The 16,157-nt window shown below is 31.9% G+C and overlaps 3 protein-coding genes across 7 annotated transcripts; 2 read left to right on the top strand and 1 right to left on the bottom strand.

Moving 5' to 3' along the window:
• Window positions 1-1,065: 1,065 nt before the first annotated feature.
• On the top strand, window positions 1,066-3,393 carry LOC127745664 (uncharacterized). Of its 5 annotated transcripts, none has more exons than XR_008006959.1 (3): window positions 1,066-2,120; window positions 2,692-2,822; window positions 3,146-3,380. XR_008006959.1 is itself a non-coding variant. In XM_052258817.1 (3 exons), the coding sequence occupies exons 1-3, from the start codon at window positions 1,154-1,156 to the stop codon at window positions 3,023-3,025; spliced, it is 477 nt and encodes a 158-aa protein (XP_052114777.1). In that variant the 5' UTR covers window positions 1,066-1,153; the 3' UTR covers window positions 3,026-3,393. The 5 variants fall into 5 exon arrangements, 2 of the variants coding, with proteins under 2 accessions (XP_052114777.1, XP_052114778.1); XR_008006960.1 differs by having other exon boundaries at window positions 1,066-1,461; window positions 3,146-3,379; XR_008006961.1 differs by having other exon boundaries at window positions 1,066-1,439; window positions 3,146-3,376.
• A 2,691-nt stretch (window positions 3,394-6,084) lies between these two features.
• LOC107477798 (uncharacterized) lies at window positions 6,085-6,645 on the top strand. The gene has a single exon (XM_016097864.3). It carries the CDS (start codon window positions 6,085-6,087, stop codon window positions 6,643-6,645), a length of 561 nt encoding a protein of 186 aa, XP_015953350.1.
• A 370-nt stretch (window positions 6,646-7,015) lies between these two features.
• On the bottom strand, window positions 7,016-7,606 carry LOC127745445 (uncharacterized). Its single transcript, XM_052258162.1, has one exon. It carries the CDS (start codon window positions 7,604-7,606, stop codon window positions 7,016-7,018), a length of 591 nt encoding a protein of 196 aa, XP_052114122.1.
• Window positions 7,607-16,157: the final 8,551 nt, after the last annotated feature.

The following is a 16,157-nucleotide window of genomic DNA, read 5'->3' as shown; positions in this document are numbered from 1 at the left end:
TTTATATTAAAAATATATTTTATTTATTTAATTATATTTTATAAAAAATAATATTTTTACAACATATCAAAATTAAATTTTACAATTCATCATTTAATAATAAAAAAATATTTTTATATAAAAATAATTATAAAATTTTTATAATAGTATCTATCATTATCTTATATATATAAGAAAGTTTAAAATTAGGATTTTTAAGCATTATCGCTTTCATTTTTTAAATTTTTTTTGTTATTCTTTTTATTTATTTATTTATTTTATGTTTTCCTCTCATATATATTTCCAATTATATGACTTAGCTTATTTTTTTAAATAAAGACGGTTCTTATGTTTTTTTTTTTTATATCACAAAACTATGTTTATATTTTTGTTATATTATGTTGTAAATTTTGTTGTCGTTGTTGCAAAAGAACAAAACTTTTTGTTAATTAAAAATTAAGTTGAAATTGTCATGTTTAATTCTTTATAATAATGTGGGAATGGATATTGTGATGATTGATGTTGAGAATTTTGTGTTTTATGTTTAAGTTATGATTAAATTTTTACTAATCATTTAAATATTAAATTAATTTTAATTTTTGAAAACGAAGAGTTAAATAACTAAATAAGTAAGCCCTTCAACCCTCCATAAAGACAGTAACTTGTTGGATCTAATTTACTTTACTGAGCCTTGACGGCGCGGGCACAGATAACCCAGCCGCTTTAATTTGCTAGTCCTAGGAATTTGGCATAGTTAATACACTAGACATTAATTCAAAATGCATTACAGCAATTCAACCATAATAATATAGGAAGGTTATCCGGTGTATCGGGAACACCAGTGTTCTAGTTGTTTTAACCGTTGATTTGAATTATAAAAAATATATATAATATATATTAATTAAAATCAACGGTTAAAATAACTGAAACACCGATATTTCTGGGTACACTTGATAATTTTTCATATAATATAAGAAGTACAATATTTATTAGGCCATTTATAGGTACAGATTTTTTCATACAGATTGAAGGCTGTGTTGACAAGTGGCATGGTAATTGAAAGCAGGGGAACAGGCTTGCAGAGTTCTGTGACTTTGTCGAGCTCTCTAGTTTAATGGAGGAGTCGCGGCTAATGGGAGAAAGAGCTACGGTGCAAATCCAACTGTGTTAAGGGATGTGGGCTCCGTTTTTTTTATTGGGTCATCAGGGGTGGGCTCGTTTATATGGACTAATATATCTACTCAACCCACTTAGAAGTTGCCACTGCCACTTTCTTCATCTCCAGGCTCCAGCACCGTCTCTACTTTGCGCTGCACCGCTGCTGTTGTTGTTTCTGCCTTGCACTGCCAGATTCGCCACTGATGTAATCCCTCTTGTCTACTCGCCATCGTCGTGTTCGTCATTGCTGGAGCTCGCGTCTTGTTCGGCATGGACCTTCGACGAGGCTTCCATGGATCACAGTAAGGTCTTTGTCAACTCCTTGTAGGTTCTCTTTCATTCTCGTTATCACTATTTCATTCTCAGCTTAGATTTACATTTATTTTTCACTGTCTTAACCTTTCGGTTACTCTCTGGTTTGATAGTGAAGATGAATTCTATTTTTCTGATAAAATGCGGTGGAATCGCATCGTTTCTTAAGCTGTGCGCTTCCATTGCTAATTGCAGTTGTTGACTTAAATTTGAAACCTCAATTATATATGTTTTTGAAGAGTTTTGTTGTTGTAAATTGCCATTACATATGTGAAAAATATGACGGGTGGAAGAGGTTGCATTAAAATCTAGGATGGAAGTAAGAAACAATGGTGTTGAGTTCGAAAGGGAAATCTAATCATGTTACTGAAAATTTGAGATATCTTATACATTAGATTATTATAATTGAGGTTACTTTTGACTTATATAGTAGATCCAAATTATACTAATTTGTGACATTAAGTAAGTTGAAACTCCGGATGATATAATATTTTTTTTTGTCGATTTTTACAGTATTATTGTACCTATATATGACTTTTTCTCTTTTTATTATTTCTGGTTCGTTGAGTTTGAGGTCCAGTTCCTTGTCTACCTACTGAAATTTTGGCATTTGCAATGGCAAGCTATATACAGAAAAGGGAGACATTTGTCAATTATTAGTTTATTACATGGTAACTTAATTATTACATTACATGCCATTAATTGTTGAATATTTCTTAGAAATTAGACGACAATAGCCAATATTCATTGGTCTTAACTAATTATTGAGGGACTGTTGATTTTTTTTTCACGGCCCCTTTTCTTTGTTATGAAATTAACAACTGAGATATCAGGACTCCAACAGAGAGAAAGATCTTGAAACTGAATTTAAAAAGGTATTTTGTTGTTGTAAGATTAGCTACTCCATAAAATATTTTGGGTAAATCATTACATAATATTCTTACAGCATATTGTATGTTTAATATGAATTGCATTTGAAATTTTGACTGCAGCTAGAAAATTGTGTCGATAACAACTAAAGTAAAGGAAAATTAGTTTAGAAAATGATATTAACAGGGACTAAGTTTTGTCCTCCCAAATGGGTCACTAATATAGATCAAATGATTCCAGTGTCTTATCATGAATCATGTTTCCATTTAAGCCATATTTGAAAATTTTGTCGAGTGCAAATGTGGTTTTGTTCCCCCCCCCACCCCACCCCACCCCAATTTTCCTGCCTTAGGATCATATTATTTATTACAGGAACTACTCGAATTAGGTGAAGCTGTTGGAACCCAAAGCCGTGGTCTTACCCAAGAGCAAATTTCGATGCTTCCAGTTTCATCAAAGTACAAGTGTGGGTTCTTCTCAAGGAAGAAGTCGAGGGATGAGAGGTAATATTGGTGTTTTTAGAGTTTCAAAGCAATTGCTGCTGTATAACTGTCAAATAATTGTTTCAGGTTTATATTTTTAACTTCTGTTCTTCAATTATTAACTTCTTTTTAACAATTCAACTCCCCTCTGGGGTAAATCGATCTTCAGCGATTTGAGATTGCCGCCGTTAAGCTTATTCTTTGGGTTAATATTAATCACATAAGGCAAGATGCTCATCATGAACTTGATACTTTTAGTTCTTGTTCTAGTAACAAACACTGTATTTGGCATCCACTGAAATTCATATGATTTTAAACTATTTTTCTTCTGCATGTTTTTTCAGGCTTGTCCTATATGTTACAGAGAAGTGTTTTAGCCAACAGAAATAATCTCGGACAAATTTGTAGAAGTAACATGCATATGATTCTGTTCTCCTTTATAAAATATTATAGGACGATTGACAATTTGACATGCATTGTGTTGTATTGGATAACCTGGATTTCCACCATTTTTATAACATTCTTTAAACTTCTATCGATCAGGGTAGTTACATCATTGGACAAATAAGTGATTAACTTTTCAGCGCTTTAATCAGTCTTTATCATAGTACAATCATAATAGCGGTAAAAGCTACATTGTTTTGTACTGGCATCAAGCAACAGCTCTATCATATTTACAGTCAATCAATCAACTAAAATTCCATTAGAAACTATTACTTTATAATAGTATATGTGTCCATGACATGTTAACTCAATCCCCAACAAGAATGTCTACTAAATGTTAACAAAAACCTAGATGGGCAGTCAGAGAAGGTCCCTTCTCAACAACTATGTAATCATTAACATGCCTACCTTGCTAGTAGTACCCATGGCAATATCAACTTTCAAAACCCAGAATACATGACACTTAATAATTTTGAACTAAAACACATATATATAAATAATCTAATAATTTGTTCGTATATGAGTTTGTGAAACATATAGAAGACAGATATTGTGAACTAATAGTACTCAACTACCCACAGTAGAAGCCGGATTCAAACCATAGTTTTCTAATCCTTACCCATTCGATAAGCAAAAAATGACATTTCTGCCTGAAAGCCAATACCAGTAACTACACCTTTGCAATCGAGGTAGCAAATACAATACTAATTCTCGATCAAACTTGAAAAAATTTGGAACCAACACTCAAACAATCATTGTTTAGCATCAACACAATCTCAAACAGAAACTTTCTCTACTTTCTACCGTCAAAAACCAAGGCTGCATATACACATCAGTGTCTTTATCCCAAAATTTTTTAAAATGCAAAGAATAGTAACATCACTCGCATAAAAAATCTAACTCGTCTAAAACCCCACCCAAAATATTATGAGGTCAAATCTCAACATAACAAAATGTCAACGAAGGGAAAGTAGACAACGAAAATACCGTGCCAAGGGTTCGGTGCTAAATATTCAATAAACAGAGGCCAATGCTAATTAATCAATGGTTAGATCACCTCTTACCTTGCACTCACAAGCACGGCGGACTTCGCGCTACCGAACACAGTTACCACCTTAACGGGGCAGGGCTCCACGACTACGCCACTACGTCGAACAATGGCGATTGGGGAACGGGGAGAGGTCCTTCACTACGGAAAATGGGCACAGATCTCCAGCGCCAGTCACATCCACAATGAGAAGACAGGCAGCGTAGGCAGATCGCGGTGGCTAAAATTCGGGTATGCTGTCACGAGATGAGAAGAGTGATCTGAAGACCTGATCTGCCTCCTTCTCACCCAATTCTTTTTTGGAGCCGCCAACGAGGCCCAACTCGCAAAGCTGGCACCTACGGAACCCAGTAAAATAAAATCCCGTTCCAGTTCACGCTAACAACTCGGCTCAGCCGACCGTTCCATCAGCGTCCGCAATTTCATGATAACCTTCTTCATTCTAAAAAAGGACAACAGCACGTGTCAATAGTAGATGCAAAGAGAAAGAATATCTGTATATCTTTATGAAGTTACATTGTACTGTAGAGTGACCCTATTTATTATTATAATGTCCAAGATAAAAGTGTAAACGGCTAGAAGGGAGAGATGAGGTGGAATAATAATGAAAAAGGGTAATGATAGGCAACAATAATTTTTTTGAACAAATATGAATAGATATTTAATTTATTAAATATATGAATGATTATTTTAATTTTAAGATTTTAATAAATAATTTAAAAATATAATATATTTTTATTTTATTAGGTCCATTATTCACATTATTTACAATAATACTATACTTTTTCTAACAAAAAAGTTGAAGAGTTTGCATATATCCGAATTGAGGAAAGCTCTTAAAATTGATCTTTTAAAGTTGCATATATGGGAGAAAGAAGGATAAGAATAGAAGTGTTTATGGATTGAATTAGTTTGGGTTTGGAGTAAAATACGAATTGAATTGATTAAATTTTAATTAGATCCGATTGAAAATAAAATTTATAAAATAAATTAAAAAATTAGAAAAAAATTAAAATATAATAATAATAAAAATAAAAAATACTACTACATCATTCATTTAAATTTAAATAATTATCATAATTTATAAAATATTTAAATCAAGAGACAAATATATATTATTAAATTTTATTTATTTTTAATTAATATTAAATTAATCAAATAATCAAATTGGCTGCCTATGCAATTTTCAAATTAATACCTAAACTAATTAAGTTGGATCGGTTTTAGAGCAGTACGCGTGAACACACCTAGACAAGAGTATATGAAGAGGAGGCACGTATCACTGCATGACAGAAAATAATAGAAAAAGAAGAAGTTGAGGCAGTGCATAGTAAAATAATAATAATAATAATAATAATAATAATAATAAACCCTAACAAAATACTAATACATTGAACCATTGAAAGCTGATATGAGTCTAATTTAATAAGTTTAATAGTATATGTCATTATAATGCATGTGTATTCTTTTTGGTTCTTCATCAGCTTATCATTAATTCGTTTTGGTCCAATAATTTTTTTGTCTTTAATTAGTTAGGAGCTATTTGTGACGAATCTTCTCATGGTTTGTTTTCCAGTTGGGAACCAAGTGCCAAAGTTTAGGCTACATCCAACTTGTGATTTTGATTTAAGCCAAAACTGTACCAATATGACTAGGAGAATTTAATTTTTTTAGTCCCCCTATACTTATAATTCACAATTTCAAAACCTCTCTCTATATATATAACAAACAACATCTACGGCTATTCACAATACAAATATTAATTCATCTGCTTTTCCAAAATCAGAAACCATGGCTAGAAAAGGCCTTAGAATCTGCATGATTGTGTGCTCAATTTTCTTGATCGTTGTTGTGACAATCATTCTGGCCATATCTTTGACCATCTTAAAACCCAAAGACCCAGATATTAGTGTCCACCCATATGGCCTTGAAAATTTTCAGATTATACAACCCAATGTAACAACTGTGCCACTTGGCATGGTCATCACTATAGTCAATCCCAATTATGGAACCTTCAATTACAAAAATACCACTGGCTACCTTAATTATCATGACACCAACGTAGCCAAAGCTATGGTAGTAGCAGGATCTGTGCCTGCTCGTGGCTTATTTAATATTACCACTGTTGCAGGTATCATGACTCAAAAGTTGATGGATGACACACAATTTTGGTCAGACATTGAAGTTGGGACATTGAATTTTAAAGCAACTATCACTCTTCCTGGGAAAGTGACTATGCTCAAGATTTTCAAAAAGAAGGCCATGGTTCATGTAGCATGTGACCTCTCTTTTAAGCTTAATTTAAGCTCCATTCATACTGATTCAAGCTGCATATCCAAGATCAAGCTTTGATTATTCTTATTATTATTATTATTATTTCTGCACACATATATATGTTCTTATTAGTTAAGGCAAGAATGCAATTTAGTTTGATTGTAAGTGATGTAATAATAATAATAATCTTGGTGGAAAAATAAAGGGAATTGAACTCAATGATATGATAGTGAAAATTTATTCATGAATTTGAAATGAATACAAATTCTAATTCATTCTAAGTATAACAACATTCACATACAATACCTCTCTCTGTCGACTCTGTACGTATACTATATTACTATATAATATATCCTCACATCTCACAACAACAAATAAATAAACAAAATCTTACATTGAAAGAAAATAAATTCCGTAACTAATTAATGATAAATGAATAGAAATGAAATCAAACTATGATCTTGGTTTTGCAGCTAGAAGCAACCGTTATTGGAAGAGTAGTAATGTTAAAACTAACGTCACACCAAATATCAACCGTGGCCTTAACTTTAATAATATTGAGGAGAGCCACTACTTTCCCAGGCAATGTTGCAGTTGCTGTGAAATTCAATCCCCCAAGTGCAATATCTTCAAAGAATTTCTCATGACCCATTAATTTCTCCGACATTACACCTGCAGTGGCTGAAACATTAACGGTGCTACGAGCAGGAACAGAACCTGGGTCTATCGAAGCTTCTGCTATCATCATTTCGTGGTAATTAAGGTACCCAGTTGAATTTTTGTAATAGAATGTTCCATAATTTGGGTTAGTTATGGTGATTATCATCCCTAGTGGCACAGTTGTTACATTGGGTTCGAAAAGGTCAAACTTATCAAGGTCAACGGCATGGATACTTACTTTTGGGTCTCTTGCTCTAAACACCGTCAAAAATAGTGTCACAATAATTACAGAAATTACTACCACCATTATTGCACACACAATAACGCAGCATCTTCTGATCCTTCTTGATTTCGATCCTGTTCCTGATTCGAATGTCATTGTAATAATAACACTTTTCGTAATATATATACACAAATACTAATTGGGGTTCCTAATTATATATATAGATATATGTAGGGAACAAAATTAGGGTTCTAATGTAGGTTACGAATAATTACTGATGACCTAAGTTTGGTGACTAGTGGGAATGAAGAGTAACGAGTAATAATATATATTAATTAAGGATTAGAGAGGAGAGGGAGAGGGAGGTATATATGATTTAAATGAAGTGGTGAGAGAGAAGAGAGTTGGTTACTCTACTCAACCAAGATTTGAATGTACATGTGAGCATGCTTTTCGAGAATTGAATGGTTTTGCCCAACTCTTGGCAAACCATGCGAATCGGTTTCAGTTTGTGGATGATTATAGATTATATATGGAGTAAGAATACTTCAAATTAAAGCTAATAACCTACTTTAATCTCGTTCTGTTTCTTAGTAAACTTATTTAGTATACTCTTGTTAATTACTTGTTACTTAGTGTATATCAATTTTCATGTTTAATTTAATTTCCTTCATTCATCTATCTTCATAAAAAATTCTTTTTCTAAGTACTTTTAATTAAAGAAAAATCGATTTTGTCACTCTTAAATTAGGACATATTTTTCTTGATACAAATTACATTTATAATAACATTTTATCAAAGTGTAATGTCACTATAAAATTCGGAGAGTGATATTATACTCTCTATTAATAAATATGAAACTCCATAGAGTTTAATTAATTTGTATAATCATTTTACATGGTTTCAATGTGGTTGTTTGATTATATAGTTAATCACACTTAAAGAATTAAGACTTTGTTATTATTGTTGTTGTATAACCATTTTACATGTATTGAAAATGGACAATACGGATAAAATCTCTAAAGAGGTGATCAGAAGCAAAATTTTTTAGACTTAAATTTATTTGAGTTGAATTGAATTAAAATGAATTAAATTGTAAATCAAATATTGTAATTAAATAATTTATAAGATGGATAACTCGAATGCATACCAACTCAATTCTCTACTATAATTTTATGAAACGGACAAAAAAAATTATAAAAAGGATAAAAACTTGAACCAAAAACTCACAATTAGGTATAAATAATCAAATATTTTTTTAGTAAGCTATTATTCAATAATATTTACCATTTAATTGCAGAGTTGACATTTTATAATATTTATAAAAAAAATTTTTGACAAAAACAATATATATATATAGTAAGACCAAAACTAAAATAAATAAATTATATATTTTATCTCAATCAACTTTTAAGAAAAACTATTAAATACTAATAGTTTTATCTTTATTTGAAAAGTTAAGCTTACTTTTCGGTAAAGTATAATTTTTATTCCTAAATTTTATTTAAAATTTTAAAAATATCTTTAAATTTTATTTTATTTTAATTTTATTGTAAAAGTTTTTATTTTACATCAAATATACTACTAACAGCTAAATTTTTAAAAGTTTAGGATCAATCTAATAATAATGTACAACAACTATGTTTAGTTTACTTATATTTTAAAATTGTTGCTGAATTAGTTCTGAATTTTTTGAAAACTAGTTGTTAGGACTATATTCGATGCAAATAAAAAATTTTTGGGACAAATTAAAACAAAATAAAACTTATGAGTAATTTTAAAATATTTTAAAAAATTTTAGCAAATTTTAAAAATAAAAAATATATTTTAAGGATGCGTTGCTTAAGTCTTGGCTCGTCACTTCGATAAGTGTGCATCATTCACTTTCAAGAATAGTTGGCTGTATTTTTGTATGTCAAGTGTAGAAAAAGTTAGAGACATTAATTAAGAAACAAGCTTATTTGTATAAAGAAAGAGAGATTTATGGCTGATTACTTGTTAGATGTGAAAAAAACTGTAGATACCTTAATTTCAATAGATGTACAATTAGATAAAACTGCAAATGTTAAAGCAATTTTAGGAGGATTAACTGAAGAATTTGGTCAATAAATACTAGAGAAAATTCTATTTCGATTGAGAAGTTATAAAGGTCAGACTCTACTGTTGAAGCTAATGTTGCATACAGAGGAGAGCAATGAATGAAGGTTTTGGCATAGGAAATCCAAAAAATTATAACTACAGTGAGAATCATTATCGAGTTAGCAGAGGTTATGACAATTTTTCTCGAGATAGAAGTAGAGAATATAGTACATCTAGAGGTAGAGGCAGAACCTATTCAGAGAGGCCTACATGTCAAGTATGTGAAAAATATGGTCATTTATCTATTGAATGTTGGCATAGATTCAACGAAGAATTCACTCTCTCTGGTTCTCAACACAGATCACAAGCCAATTTGACTATAACTGAGGCATTTGATGCATTTGCTGCTCAAATAACTATCTTTGATCCGAATTGGTACTCTGACTCCGATGCATCTCAACTGGCAGAATATACACCTTATAAAAAAATGAACAAATGCAAGTTGAAAATGGTAATACCTTGATAATCTCTAACATTGGTAGCTTTTTGTTCAAACCATTTTCTTTTTCGCATACTTTTAAACTGCATAAACTGATGTATGTGCCTGATTTAACAAAGAATTTACTTAGTGTGCATGAATTTGTGACTAGTATAGATAAAATTTCATGCTAATGGCTGATATATAAAATGTTAGGATTCTAAGGAAACTCTTCTTCAAAAATCAATTGATCATGGACTTTACTCTTTTGGTCCAAATAAAAGTCAAATCTCACCTGCTGCACACATCATTACTGTCCAAGATGATGCTGCATTTAAGCTTTGGCACTTGAGATTAGGGCATTCTTTCATAGATATTTTGTTTAGAATATTAAAATCCTATAACATTTTTTTTCAAACACCCAAATTCTATTTGCAGCTCTTGTTGTTTAAGTAAATCACAACAGCTTTCATTTCCTAATTTAATAACCAAGTTCAATAGTCCATTACAACTTGTATATACTGATATTTGGGGTCAGTCCCTGTACCAGCAATAATAAATGGTGTTCGCTACTACTTGCATTTCATTGATGTGCACACTAGATTTACTTGGATTTACTTTTTGCATCACAAATCACAAGTGTAAACTATTTTTATGCATTTTAAGAAAATGGTTACGCTACAGTTAGGTGTTAAAATTAAAGAAATTCAGTCTAACAATGCAAAAAAATATGTTGCTTTAACGAAATATTTGAGTTACGAAAGCATTTAACACATGTTTTTTTACTCGCATGTTTATCAGCAGAACGATACAATAGAGTACAAACATAAGCATATTACCACAATGGGGTTGACACTTTTGGCTGAAGCTCATCTTCCTAAGAATTTTTGGGGAGTGGTATTTGTGACAGCTGCTCAACTTATTAATTTACTCCCTTCAGTGCTAAATTTTGACTCACCATCCCAAAGACTGTTTGAAAAAGCTCCATCTTATTCAATACTTAAGGTATTCGGCTGCCTATGCTTTCCTCACACGAGGCTATACAACAAAGACAAGTTGAAATTCTAATCAGAGGCCTGTGTTTATCTAAGACTAGCCCCACATTATAAGGGATTCAAGTGCCTCACCAAGTTGGGCAAGTGATGTGAGGATTATCGCCGGTTAGAAATTTTCACAAAATAATTCCGTCGAAGTATAGTTCCCAACCAACAAACAATCTTCAATCAAATTTTAATTTTGGTTGTCACAAGTTCAATCCAATAAAGATAACCGAGAGTATTAGTCGCGGATCGTTCTCCCTAGAAATTACAATCTAGTGCTCAATTATTGGTTGAGTTTCACGGGTTGAGTTGATAAAAGTGCAAGAAATTAAACGGTAAAAAAATTAAGCAAACAACTAAAGAAAGCAATTACTAAAAAGAGGCATTCATGGTAAGGATTGAGAATTAAAGCTTTCTATCATAGTCATTAATCATAATACAATGGTTAACAGGAGCTAATCCTATTTCGTCATCTCCAACATCGGAAGAAAGTACAATACTATTTTCATATTGAGAGAAAGTCAAATAGGACTAGTTAATCCCAATCCATAAGTAATGTTAATGGATACAAGACTAACTAATCACTCTAGATCACCAATTTAAATTGGGTATTAATGACTTAAGATTGTCTAATTTTTCTTTTCAAGCAAAAAATGCTCAAAAACTATTCTAACATCCAACCAAATATTTTGTCAAACACTTGGAAGGCATAAAATGAAAGCATGGTAAAATTGCAAGGAAGAATAAATTCTACAACTACCCGATGCAAGAAAATGACAATAACAACTCAATTAAGCAACAATAAACAAACAAACATCAAATTGCATTAAAAGAAAATTGAAATTAACAAGAGTTCATCAACATAAAAAGAGGCATAAAAGAGAAATTAACAATCTAAACTAAGAGAACAAAGATGTAGGAACAAGAAATTGCAAGAAAAACTAATTGAAAACAAGAATCAAAACCTAAATCTAGAAGAAAATTAAACTAAGAACCCTAATTTTTAGAGAGAAGAGGGAGCTCCCTCTTTAAAAAACTACCTAAAGCATGATCCTAAGCTAATCTAATTGCTCCCCCATTGTTTCCTCTTGAATTTTGCATCAAATAGCCTTAGAAATGAGTTGGATTTGGGCCTGGAAAGCTCAGAAATGGCTCCCAGCGTATTCACTTTAATGAGGTCACGTGACCAACATCACATGTACGCGTGCGTGACGCATCGCCTTGCAAATTCACTCCTCACGCGTACGCGTGGATGACGCGTGCACGTGGCCATGAATCATCCAAAATGCTCATTTCTTCATGAATTCTCTACTTTGCATGCTTTTCTCTTCACTTCTTCCACCCAATCCTTACCTTATAAACCTGAAATCACTCAGGAAACATATTAAGGCATCAAATGCAATTAAAGTGGATTAAATTGATCAAATTAAGGGTTTAAAAAGCATGTTTTCACTCTTAAGCACAAATTAAAAAAAATCACAAAACCATGCTATTTCATTGAATAAACGTGAAATAAGTTGATAAAATTTCCTAAATTCAACATAAGATAAACCATAAAATTAGGATTTATCAGCAAGATCATCACAAAAGATATTGTGTTTGAAGAAATAGTATTTCCCTTCAAAGAAGAGAGTTATGGCTACACATCCATAGTAACTACTCCGATAGTTCCAACATAGCAACATTCAATGCCTTCAATTCCATTAATACATCCCCTACCTCCAATCCTTACACCAACTATACAACTCAATCCACCTACACCTACACTACTACCCGAATTAGCAACAACCATTGTAGACCAACCACAAACCCATAAAAATCCAACACTATATCCATCCAGAATCAATCCTACTCCAATCACTACTTCTCTTCCTCCAATTTCTCAACCTACAACCAACACACACCCAATGTGAACAAGGTTAAAGGCTGGGAACAACAAATCCAAAACCTTCACTTGCATCACAAAACCTCTTGAACCAAAATCACCAAAGGAAGTACTGACCATTTTTCATTGGAAACAAACCATAGTTAAAAAATATGCAACGTTGATGAGAAATAGCATTGTTGAGTTTTTTCTAAACTATCAAGCAATTGGACCTAAGTGAGTATTTATGGTGAAATATTACCAGGATGGCTCCATTAACAAGTACAAACCAAAGCTCGTTGCTCTTGGCTGTCACCAAAAGCCTAGTTTCGACTTCAAAAAACATTCAGTTTCGTGATTCATCTAATGATAATTAGAATTTTGTTGATTTTTGCCCTGTCAAAGGGCTGGCCAATCAAACAAATTGATGTTAATAATGCGTTTTTTAATGGGGAGTTGCAGGAAGAAGTTTACATGAAGCAGCTGTTTGGATATGAAGCTGAAAATGATAAAATGGTGTGCGAACTAATTCGATCCTTGTATGGGCTGAAGCAGGCGCCCAGAAGATGGTTCACTAAGCTCACTAGCTCTCTTGTTAGCCTTGGTTTTGCAGCTACCAAATCAGATGCTTCTCTTTTTCACAGAACCGAAGGTAACTCCACAATTTTCTTACTTGTGTATGTGGATGACATTATCATAACGGGTAGCTTAACTGTTGTCATTTCAGACTTGGTTAAGAGCTTAAATGCTTGCTTTTCACTCAAAGATTTGGGAGATCTTCATTATTTCTTAGGGATTGAAGTGAGGCCAATCTTTGATGGTCTCTTACTCACACAATCTAAGTATATTCTTGATGTGATAAAGAAAGTTGGTTTATAAGATTGCAGGCCATTACCAACACCTATACCATCAACTTTTAGATTAACCTCCACTAATGGTGAACCTTGTGAGGATCGTAGTCTCTATAGATCCATCATTGGCAGTCTACAATATATCATATTTACTCGGTTTGAATTGGATTTTGCAATTAACAAAGTGTGTCAATTTATACAAGCGCCAACTGAATTCATTGGAAAGTTTTCAAGCGTATTCTACGGGTATCTACAAGGTATCAACACCTTGGAACTGCATCTCCAAAAGGCCTCAGATTTTAGCATTTTAGGGTATACCGATTCAGACTGGCGTTTGATGTGGAAGACAAAAAATTCACGGCAGATTTCTGTATCTATATGGGTCCGAATCTCATTTCTTGGTCATCAAAGAAGCAAACTTCAGTTTTTCGTTCTAGTACCGAAGTTGAATACAGAGGAGTTTGTAATCTTGTTACTGAACTATTGGCAATCAAAAAGCTTACGCTTGAAATCAACATAAGCATACCAGTACCAGTGATTCAGTGTGACAATCAGAGAGCAATACTCCTGGCAGCCAATTTGGTTAAGCACTCTCATTTAAAATACTTTAAAATGGATGTTTATTTTCTTAGAGACTATGTTGCCAAGGGGACTCTTCGAGTTCCAGGTGACTTACAAGTTGCAAACATTATGACTAAAGCTGTGTATTCGAATAAGTTCTTGGAATTTAGAGACACTCAAGATGCAAAGTTTTAGCAGCCTGAATTTGAGGGGGATGAAAGAGAATTAGTTAAAAACTAATTATTGTTAATAAGGACAGATGTCAGTTGTAACTAATAGTAGTTAGTGTTGTGACTAGTACTGCAGGTAAACCAGATCTAACTATATATACACACTCATGTAATTTATTCTTGTGTAATGAAATCATTCTCCCACTCTCTGAATTCTAATCTCAATTCTCTCTAGTTTCAAGCTATCAAGTGTGAAGTCCGTTACCTTTCAGTTATAAAACTCATTCCATCACTTTTTTATGTTTTTTAAATACAGATATTGATCCGAGTTCTAATCTTTTGACTCTTCGTATCAATGATATATAATAAAATTAGCTTGAACTACATATTTTAAAAAGAGGTATCAGACTTGCCAAAGAACTATTTTTTATAAGTTGATCATTGTCTAAATCGAACTAAGATATTATCCCCCTTAAAACATAAAGTGTAATGTTACTTTATCAGTTTTTTCGTTTTAGAATATTATTTTTTTCATATCTTTACATTACCAATGTTATATCAAAAAGAATATTTTTGACAAATTATTATTGATATCAATAAAATAAGACATTCTGTCGAAGCATAACTATATTTATTAGTGAAAATAAACTTTTCAACAAATCAGTGTTGACAAATAAAAGGAAATGTAAAGTTATTATTTGAACTTCCGTGATCAAGTTCAAGTGTATAAAATGTAGGGTAGTGCTAGGGAGTCAATAGCCTAAGCGTATAATGTGTACAATAGGCTAAATCTTTGTTCATGAATAAAATGAACATCACCCATACTATCCAGAATAACCATCCGAATACTAGGGATAATAAACATCCCAAAAATTTAAGTTGATTTTGGAGTTCACCAAGGATCGAACCCTTAACCTTTCGGATTTAGAACTCTAATACCATGTCATGATGTCATGAACCCACTCATCTCAAAAGCTTAACCTGACAGGACAATGTAACACTAGTGGTCATATCTCTAATACTTCTTAAACCTCCATTGTACACATTGTACGTTGAGGCCATTGACCCCTATACTTTTTCAAAAATGTATTGCTTTGTCGGTTAATCTTTAAGTGTGAAAAAGAACCAGTTTTAAAAGCTATTATTATAGTTATTGAATCTGAAATAAGTTTCAACTGCAAAAACAACTCTTCAACAAGAACTAACAGATAAATTATGACAACGGATGATTAATGATAGATAGGTGGTAGTTACACGTAAGTTATATGTGGTTATAGATATTGTATCTTTTATTTGGACATAATTGTAATGTTTAATTTTTAGAATTCTCTATAAATAAAAAATTTTAATATAAAAAAAAATTGAAATTACTTAGCAAAATATTCTAAATATCACACTCAAATGTTCTTTCCACTTCATATTTTATATTCCTTTATATTTTCTTTCTTTTTATTTTGTCTGTAATTTTTAACTTTAGGATTTTGTGAAATATATCATCTATCTATTTCAATTTCTTCCAAATTATACTTCTCTTTCTCTTAATTTTTTTTGATGTATTCTTTGCCTCGTCTACTCACGAATATTTAAAAAATCGATCATTGTTATGGACCAATTAGAAAAAAAGATAGTACAACAACGGGTCTCATCACAATGTAACACAAGTA

Source organism: Arachis duranensis, chromosome 3 (genome assembly GCF_000817695.3).
Source record: "Arachis duranensis cultivar V14167 chromosome 3, aradu.V14167.gnm2.J7QH, whole genome shotgun sequence".
NCBI classification, from domain to species: Eukaryota; Viridiplantae; Streptophyta; class Magnoliopsida; order Fabales; family Fabaceae; genus Arachis; species Arachis duranensis.
Note: the sequence above shows the minus strand (reverse complement) of the source record. Positions and strands in the feature narration are given on the sequence as shown.

Bases quoted from the DNA above. Each gene is read 5' to 3' on its own strand.
- LOC127745664 (XM_052258817.1), top strand. From the start codon at position 1,154: ATGTGGGCTCCGTTTTTTTTATTGGGTCATCAGGGGTGGGCTCGTTTA. The intron at 1,445-2,691 runs GTCTTTGTCAAC...TATTTATTACAG, and splicing joins CTTCCATGGATCACAGTAAG to GAACTACTCGAATTAGGTGA. The intron at 2,823-2,970 runs GTAATATTGGTG...ATCGATCTTCAG, and splicing joins AAGAAGTCGAGGGATGAGAG to CGATTTGAGATTGCCGCCGT.
- LOC107477798 (XM_016097864.3), top strand. From the start codon at position 6,085: ATGGCTAGAAAAGGCCTTAGAATCTGCATGATTGTGTGCTCAATTTTC.
- LOC127745445 (XM_052258162.1), bottom strand. From the start codon at position 7,606: ATGACATTCGAATCAGGAACAGGATCGAAATCAAGAAGGATCAGAAGA.